Source organism: Carassius carassius, chromosome 16 (assembly GCF_963082965.1).
Source record: "Carassius carassius chromosome 16, fCarCar2.1, whole genome shotgun sequence".
Classification (NCBI taxonomy): Eukaryota; Metazoa; Chordata; class Actinopteri; order Cypriniformes; family Cyprinidae; genus Carassius; species Carassius carassius.
In genome coordinates, this window is record NC_081770.1 from 1,629,123 (window position 1) to 1,638,758 (window position 9,636).

The 9,636-nt window shown below is 35.1% G+C and overlaps 2 protein-coding genes across 2 annotated transcripts in view; both read right to left on the bottom strand.

The window, feature by feature from the left end:
• The window catches only part of LOC132159380 (NACHT, LRR and PYD domains-containing protein 3-like), a gene marked incomplete at its 3' end in the record, with an annotated part of 219,906 nt that extends 212,437 nt beyond the window's left edge, over positions 1 to 7,469 (bottom strand). The window contains exon 1 of the mRNA XM_059568881.1: positions 7,394 to 7,469. The remainder of the gene's footprint in view (positions 1 to 7,393) is intronic.
• Positions 1,957 to 5,216, bottom strand: LOC132159286 (NLR family CARD domain-containing protein 3-like). The gene is made up of 7 exons (XM_059568813.1): positions 5,173 to 5,216; positions 4,983 to 5,057; positions 4,694 to 4,858; positions 4,400 to 4,484; positions 3,935 to 4,130; positions 2,518 to 3,842; positions 1,957 to 2,448 (listed from the first exon to the last, which is right to left on the bottom strand). The coding sequence occupies exons 1-7, from the start codon at positions 5,214 to 5,216 to the stop codon at positions 1,957 to 1,959; spliced, it is 2,382 nt and encodes a 793-aa protein (XP_059424796.1).
• Positions 7,470 to 9,636: the final 2,167 nt, after the last annotated feature.

The window sequence follows — 9,636 nt, forward strand, 5'->3', positions numbered from 1 at the left end:
AATTTTGCATTGTCATATCCTCATCAAAAAATACCTGGAGTTGTGTTTTATTATGTGCTAGTAATCCTTTGTCGAACTCTTCTGCAATCAAAACACTGACCCATACGTACTCTAGCAAATTTCACAAGGAGATTTCAAATAAAGTTTTCACCATGGCCGTCCTTAGGGCTCCTAAAGTAGTTTAACATCCCGAAACAAAGCTTATTAAGGAATCTTTCAGAACATATTTTCACTAAGAATAAGAATAAAACAGAATAAAATTGTAGTACATTGCATTTTATACCTGGGAAACAGCTTCATAGCTTATGCTGTGAAATTGTAAACAATCATTCGAATAAAGTGCCAATGGCATGAAACCTGAATGGAACTCACATTTTAAAGTAAAATCCATCAGAAAAAAAAAGTATTGAAAAAATATGAAAAAAATTGGACAGACAAAAAACTTGCTGTGTGAAAAAGATCAGTGCATTTCAAATACATTTAAACATTTACCTCTCTCATTCAGTCATAATTAGGCTGCAAGACTGAATTATGAACTGGTAAACGACAAACTGATCACAGAACATGTTTGTAAAGCTTTAAATGTTAACTTGTTAAAAAGCAATGTTATCAGCTTTTACGACTAAACATTGCAAACAACATTGTACTGGAGTATCTGAAAATATAAAAGTCAATTCAGTAGTGCAAAGTTTACAGGTTACTCTTTTTTTTTTTGAAGGCTCAAAGTAAAGTACTCCCACACTTTGGATGACTTCGTTCGATTAGTTTTATCTTCCGCTTTTTTCTTTTTCTTTCTCGAGCTTACTCCACTGCCGTCTGTCTCCACCATCCCGCTGAATGCTGCAGAGAACTGTTCGGGAAGCACGTGACATAAAACGAGGCCAGCTATTGGCTATTCGCTACTTCTCCTGCTGTACTGGCTGAGTAAAACCTGCGGTGGCTCATTACTGCCACACTGAGGTCACCACAGATTTAAAATATGCACGAAATGAGCCACTTATGGCAAATAAAAGTTATTTAGCAACTAAACGATGATTAAATTAGTTGACAACTATTTTAATAATCGATTTTAATCGATTAAATTGATTAGTTGTTTCAGCTCTACTGCAATTGGATCCTAGCGTGTCTGACTCCACATTACAGCTTTCAAAGCGACTTACAGTGTATTTAGGCTAACTTTTTTTTTACCTAACATTACATATAAATATATAAAGTATGTTATATATTATTATGTAAAGTATATTATTAAAGACTATAATATAATACACTATTGTATTGTGTTATAATTAGTATATCCAAGTTGTCTGTCTGGAACGCAGCATTAGGTTAACGTCAATAAACGATAGTGTACTACAATTAAGTATAGTATCGCAATATTTTCCATGGCAATACTGTATTGATACACGGATGCCAAGTATCAATCTTTTAGTATACTATTTGGTAGAATAATAAAATCAATTTCTAGACAATCCACTAGACGGTTGTGTTGAGTTTTCTGGTGAGGTCAGCTGGGTCGCCTTCAGCATGCAGCAAGTTAGTAAAATAAAGATGACGCCATCGCAGAAAGTTATCAGGAAAGCCCCTTCTGCATTTAAATGCGGATGTATGGACTTGCTTTGGATTTGTAAACAAGGAGGGGATGTAGGTAGGTATGCACTGAATTTTCGGCATCCGCAAATTATCAAAGAGAAAACTGACCAAAAATGTGAGCAAAAGAGCTACATATAATAATAGTAATATTATTAAATAATAAAAGTGTGTGTGTGTGTGTTCACTGCTGTGTGTGTGCACTTTGGATGGGTTAAATGCAGAGCACAAACTCTGAGTATGGGTTACCATAATTGACTGTATGTCATGTCACTCACTCACTAAATCAGCAGTGTCCAAGCCTGCTATGTATCAGTGTAGATTAATGTAATTTTAAGATGAGAACAAAACATGACAAAATATATTAACTTACAGAGCTCTTTTGCAGGTTTTGATGACCGCTGATAATCTAATGAGACACTTGTCTGATTTCTTGAATTTCTGAAGCTCAAACTCCTCCAGCTCCTCCTCTGATGTCAACAACACAAAGACCAAAGCAGACCACTGGGCAGGAGAAAGATCAGCAGATGAGAGACTTCCTTTGCTAAGGTGGGTCTGAATGTCTTTCACCAGAGTTTGGTCGTTCAGTTCATTCAGACAGTAGAACAGATTGATGGATCTCTCTGGAGACAGATTAGACTCTAATTTCTGCTTGATGTACTGAACTATTTCCTCTTTGCTCTGGTCATTGTCTGCTACATGTGTCAACAGACCCTGAAAGAGTCTCTGATTGGACTGGAGAGACAAACCAAGGAGGAAGCGAAGAAAAAGATCCAGGTGTCCATTATCACTCGCTAGTGCCTTGTCCACTGCAGTCTTGAGCAAATCAATTATGTTTTTTTTGGATTGTCCAAGAAGGACCTGAAGGAAATGGTCCAGAATAACACTGCCACTTTTTTTCCCCTGTCCTGTAGAGTCTTGATCAAACACATATTTCTTGTTGATGTCTAGAAACAGATGTGCATAAAGGGCTGCAATAAACTCTTGAATGCTCAAGTGAACGAAGCAGTACATGGTACCAAGAGTGATCCCTGTTTCCTCCTTAAAGATCTGGGTACACATGCCTGAGTACACTGATGCCTTATAGACGTCAATAGCACAGGCTTCCAGATCTGTGTCATAGAAGATCACATTGTTTCTTTCCAGCTGATCAAATGCCAGTTTCCCCAGTGAAAAGATGGCATCTTTATCCCAGGAAACATCTGGTGTATGTTCTCCATCATACTTTCGTCTGCTCTGCTGAATCTGAAATCTGAGGAAGTGTGTGTACATTTGTGTCAGAGTCTTAGGAGTGTCTTCAGTATTTGACTCCTGCAGTGTTTTGGAGGCATCATCAGTCTGATTGTTTTTCACAACATTATTTCTTTTCTCCTCTAAAATGTTCTGGAGAACAGTGGCTGAAATCCAGCAGAAGACTGGGATGTGGCACATGATAAAGAGACTCTTTGATTGTTTAACATGATCAATGATTTCTTTGGCCTGATTCTCATCCGTGAATCTTTTTCTGAAGTACTCCTCCTTTTGTGCATCATTGAATCCTCGTATCTCTGTCAGCCGGTCGATACAGTCAGGAGGAATCTTACTGGCAGCTGCTGGTCTGCTGGTGATCCAGATGAGAGCAGAAGGAAGCAGATTTCCCTTGATGAGGTTCGTCAGGAGAACATCCAGAGAGGCTGGTGATGAAACATCAGACCACGTCTCATTATCCTTAAAGTTTACAGGAAGTCGACATTCATCCAATCCATCAAGAATGAACAAGACTTTGAATTGATTTCTTCTTGTAAGGTTCAGTCCTTTTGTCTCTGGGAAAAACTGAGTTATAAGGTCCATCAAACTTAGTTTTTCTTGCTCCTTTAAGTTCATCTCTCTAAATGGAAGAGGAAATATGAAGCTGATATCTTGCTTTTCTTTTCCTTCGGCCCAATCCAGAACAAACTTCTGCACAGAGACTGATTTTCCGATGCCAGCAACTCCTTTTGTCAGTACAGTTCTGATCTGCTCGTCTTGTTCAGGTGCTTCAAACAAATGTTTGCACTCAACCTGTATCTCCTGTGATTCATGACGTCTGGAAGCAACTTCAATCTGTCTCACCTCATGTTCAGTATTGACCTGTTCACTACAACCCTGAGTGATATAGAGATCTGTGTAGATGTTCTTCAGAAGTGTAGAGTCTCCTTGCTTTGCAACTCCTTCAAACACACATTGATACTTCTTCTTTAGGCTACACTTTAGCTGATGAATGAAGATCAGCTCATCTAAACAGAAACAAAAATACAGATATTGTTTAATCTTATTTTCTCTCTACATTTATAAGTGACAGTCTGACAGATGATAATGAGTCTCTTACCTTCTAGAGTATCAGCAGCTTCATCTTTCTTCATCTCTCTCAGGAAGCAGAGCGTGAGATCAAGAGCTGCTTCTTTCATACTGCATCTGTTCTCATTAAAGTCCTTCACAAAGTACTGCGTGTCCTCTTTTTGTAATATTTTCTTAAACTTTTCCAGTTCTTTCTTTAGAAATGTCATTATTTTGCTCTCAAGATCCTACAAAGAAAGACAAAAATGAATGAGAGAAAAATCTCATTTGGTCAAAATTATTTATTCAGTAATGAAAAATATTCATAAAAAATAAAGTTGAGACAAACTTTAAATAGCTGTAACTATTAATAAAAATAGGTTTTTGTTCTTATTTTATGGGTTCTTAAGAAGAAAAAAATAGAAATAAAAGTTATAGCATAACACAGCATAACAAATATTCATTGCATATTTGTTTATTATAATTATTAAATATTCCTGAAAATGTGTTTTATTACCTGGAAGATCTGCAGGAGACTGTCTGTATAATTCTTGTGTTTCCTGTGAGACTGTAAATCTGGATCTAATGTTTCATACTGAAGCCTGAGAGTAAATAAAATAAATCAAAATACTGCATTTTTAGGGGAAAAAATATATATATGACCAAAGTATATTTTAAACATTTTAGCAAAGAGAAAAACAATAAATAAGTGATAAATTGATGGACTACAAGTAGTTTTATGATAATTATTCTCTGATACACTTTCTGACACAGTCTATGTTTAAAGAAAAATAAGAAACAGATCAAATACCGTTTGGTTCGTGATGCTGTTTCTTCACTGAAGTATGGTGGATCATCCTTTGACCGGTCACTCTTCACAGACACAGAGCTGGACACATGTGAGTCTGATCTTACACTAATGACACAAAGAACAAAACACTTTACTACAGGAGCTCCTTCAGTCTCATTTAAAGAGCTTCACTGTTGAGGATGGTAATGAAGCACAGTATAGACATGCATTTGTTCATCTATGACTATGGATAGATGGAAAGACATATTCATGTTTGGCTGCATGATCTATTTTTATGGTTAATTTATACCTCCTTGTGTCTGCTTGTGTGATTGTGTTACTGGAAAGAAGCTCCAGACTGAGTTCAATAAAGAGGTTTGATGTTCTGCAAATCATTTGTAAATATAACACAAAGTTTGTTAAGGTTGTGTTTTTTCCAGCAATCCTCTGAAAGTGCAGCAGTGTTTAAAATGATTGTCTGAAAGCAGACTCAGTGTTACCTCTGTTTGTGTGAGAGACTCATCTTTCCTCTCTTCTCTGACATACTGCAGATGAACTGTCATTGATCAGCACTGGCTTGAGACAACAATCTGCTGTTCAGTGTGACCTGGAGATGATGAAATATGTTCAGTTAGCAGCAACAAATAACACTATATAAATAAAGTGAGCTACAAACAAATGCACTGCCATGTAGACAGGGGCGTAGTTTATGGGGGGGGGGGGGGGGGGGGTAACCCCCCCCCAATATTCAAATCCATCAGTTACAACCCCCCCCCAATATTTCAACATGAAAATCACAGTAGATCAAGTGAAAAATATAATATGAAAAAATAGAATTCATTTATTTTGTAAAAATAATTTTGTTCCTAATCAAATATGAGTATGTCATAATAAATCAGACAAAAAATACTCCCCCTCCATTGAACCGATTGGTAACGCCCAACGAATGAGTCGCACTTTCACCAAAACAAGCGAGTGGTGTTTGAATGGGAGAGCACGTCAAAAATGAAGAAAGCGCTGCACAGCGGACTATATTTAACTGCTGGTCAGAGAGGGATGCAAAAAAAATTAAGCATACTGAGAATGAGGTATGAGAATATTGTGTAATAGTTAGTACACACCACATATATTTTAGCTAGCTAATCCATTGCAATGTATTTAGCTATAACTATCAGTATAACAAGTTACCAAAGCAGCTGTCTGTTTTGCTAGTATATTTTTCAATAGTGTCTGTCATTATCAACGACAAAGGTATTCACATCGGTGTTTGTTTTCTTACTAAATTAATCTGACTTTTGAACGAATTGGATGACTTAACGATTTAAGTGGCTAACTCATTAAAACAGTGAAACACTGAAACACGGTTTCAATACTTAATTTCTTTCTTTTGATAATCTCTACTATGTCAGAATTTTATGAATGATGATTATACACAAATTTCATAACGTTATGAGGTGTATAATCTCTTAACATGTTTTTATAACAGATTCGAGGTAAATATAGCTGCAGGGTAGAAAAGTCAGCAGAGAGAGAGGAGGAGCAGGTGATCAGGTAAAGATGCCATTCAATCAATAAAATAAAATAGGAAACAGTATAGAAAAACAGCAGTTTTGTAAAGTTAGGCTATACATTAATGCCTTTAATGTTTTAAAGATGTGTTTCCCTTTAGAAAAAAAAATTAAAATGCATTAAGGTGGAATGTAAAAATCTTAAAATAAATGTCTAAATGTTGTCTCTTTCATATTTGTATATGTTGAATTTGTAATCAGTTAAAGCATGTTGCCAGATAGATAGATAGATAGATAGATAGATAGATAGATAGATAGATAGATAGATAGGAAGAAATAAATTATCCAATAACAATACACATAAAAAAAATTTTTTTTGAAAAAATAACGGGCAGCATACAACGTTCAACCCCCCCAATGTTCAAACCAAATCTACGCCCTTGCATGTAGAATAAACAAATGGTCTTAATGAGAAATGGCTGGTTTAAAAATACTTTCGATTTCGCGTCACAAAAACAACAGCATAAAACAGAAGTACAGAAATACGGAGAAACCTTCAGAAACACATTCGTTTTAAAGCTGTTTCCAGGTCCAAGCCTCAACTCGCTTCACTTGAGAATATGACCTCAGCAGCCGTTTATAAGCACGGTTTATTCATATTAAACATTTAAGATAAACCTTTGTCTCCGTGCTCACAGCGTCCCAAACACAAATAATCTTATATTTATTTATTTATATTTTCATTGTCTGGTTATCTGTGATTTCGGTATGCTGTTAAAGGTTATGATTATATTTTTTTGGTAGTATTATAATCACATTGTGAGTGTATATTAGCACCTTTTGTTGTTTTCTCGTGATATCTTATTAGACGCGGAAGCGGTGACGTCACACTCGGACTGAGAAATGTCTAAAAAACACTTTCGATTTCACATCACAGAAACAACAGCAGAACACAGAAGCGGAAACACGAAAAACACTTTCAGAAACAGATGCGTGTTCAATAACCCCTCTCTGAAAACACACTCGAGGTCTTGTCCACTATAAAAGAGAATTTATAAGTATTTAAAATGCTCATTTTTCTGTGCTTTGGGTTTGTCGCTTGTCAGCTATTAATTCTCATATCTCTCAGACGGATGGGATCTGATTAAATACACAAAAAACAATGTCCGCGAGTGTTACAATTAGTAGAGTCTGTGCTAAAGTTATAACCTACCTGTACAAATGTTTTCTAGGACATAAAACGGATCAAATCCAGCGAGCTACGCTTTCTCTCTTCCTATCTGCGCAGTTCTTCTTCGGTGTTTTTAGTGCAGTAGTAAGTGGCGGTAATGCACTTACTGCTGCATTACCGCCACCAACTGGAATAAAGTATGGATCAGGATATTTGCTTATACATAGTATAGAATTAAACATAAAAACCAAACCAAACAAATAAACTAGAAATTAAAAAATATATATACAATTAAAATGTTTTTTTTTTATTTACTTTATTACACAAATTCAATAATATAAATCATACCAATTGTCCCTAATAAACCTGATAAAGAGAAGTCATTGTGATTGACAGTTCAGTGTAATATTAAATCCAGTATGAACAATTCTAAGTGTGTTATGATATGATATATGATATTTCCTTCCCTTCGATTCATACTCTCCTTTCTCCAAGCATCAACTATTATTTGTATATTATATAAATGTCTCCCTGTTTCATGGTCATCCCAGTAAACCTGCCAAACTGGTTGTGTATATGGTCTAATGTATACTTTAGCTTCTGCTTTACTTGATGAAATATTTAGATCTACAGTACTTGCTTTATTCTTAGAGTTGGTTTGGCCAGAATATCCAGCTTCTCATTTCCCTCCACACCAACATGAGCAGGAACCCAAATGAAGTGTGCAGACATGCCCTTAACTTTTATTTCGTACATCTTACAGAATATTTAATTGATAATATCTTTCCTAACTGATGATCTGCCAGATCTTATTCAAGTGCTGAAAAACTATCAGATGTAATGACACTGTTATTTATTTCCTTCTCTTCTATCCATCATATTTACATTTAACATTTAATCATTTAGCAGACACTTTTATCCAATAATATCACCAATACCTAACAGCTCTGCTTGCTCCAGTTGTTGTCTATATAGATTCAAGGAATTGTTGTGGAGATTTTATGCCTCCTTGAAAAACAAGTAACCTGTGTTTTTGCTACAGATCATTTAAATCCCCATTTATTGGTCCATTTTTCCACTTCAACTATTGCAGCGAGTAATTTCTTGTTGACATATGATATATTTCAACCTCTGATCCACAAAGCCCCATCATCTGCATACAAAGATATTCCTACATTTTGTTCAACCTGAGAGAAAATGTCATTAATCATTATGTTGAATAATAACGGACTACATACACTTCCTTGTGGAGTCTGAAATATTCTTCACCTACTCTCACTTTTATTTTCCTGTTAAATAAAAAACCCAAAATTCAATTATACATTCAACCTTCAGTTCCTAATGATTTTAATTTGATCAATAATCCTTCTTTCCAGAGCATATCTGCATAGTGTCCTCTGTGACGTCATGTATTCTTCTTCTTTTGATTCCTTTAAGGTCTCACACTCATTATTATTAACGGGGTTTTTTTCTTTTTTAAAGTAATTTATTACTTCAGCTTCGATGATTTTGATAGAATGTCTCATTAGATTTAAAATTATATAAGCCTAATTATAAATAATTAAAGAGCACTTATTTCTATGCTTAATAGATGCTGCTTCGTGGAGGTTACCATGGAAACAGCTCTATTTCTGCTGTTCTATAGCTGCTGTCAGACAGTGCTTTTATGCTTTTATTCAGTCTGTCTACTGTTTTAGTTTTTAATAATGCAATATATTGAACCAAATGTTTGTTGGAAGTCTTGCATGGAAAATGAATTGTGCATTTTTAAAATCTCTGAAGTTTAGATAGTAAGGAAGCCTATGTAGAATTGTTTATGGAGCAGATCAGATGTCTATAATGCATTGTGTGTGAGGCTGAAATGTGAGGTTTAACATTCTATAAAACTTATTTTCTATGAAACTTTGTTTTTTCCTCTATCATAGTTTTTAATTATTTTATGCATCACATTTGTACATGTTTCTGTGCTGTTTCTTTGGCCATTTAAAAAAAAAAGTTTCAAGGTTAGTAAAAACAATCATGCCAATAAAATAGTTTGAAACGGAATTTAATGCATACAGTACAAGGTCTCAATCTCATATTTTGCCCAGCACCTCTGTAGCTGCACTGGTCTGATTCGTACGACGGTATAAAAAATATAAATAATTAAGATTACGAGATTAATGTAGTTATATTTTGAGCATAAAGTAAAAATCACGAGAGTAAAGTCGAAATATTACGAGTGTAAGTCGAAATATTACCAGAGTAAAGTCGAAATATTACCAGAGTAAGGTCGAAATATTACG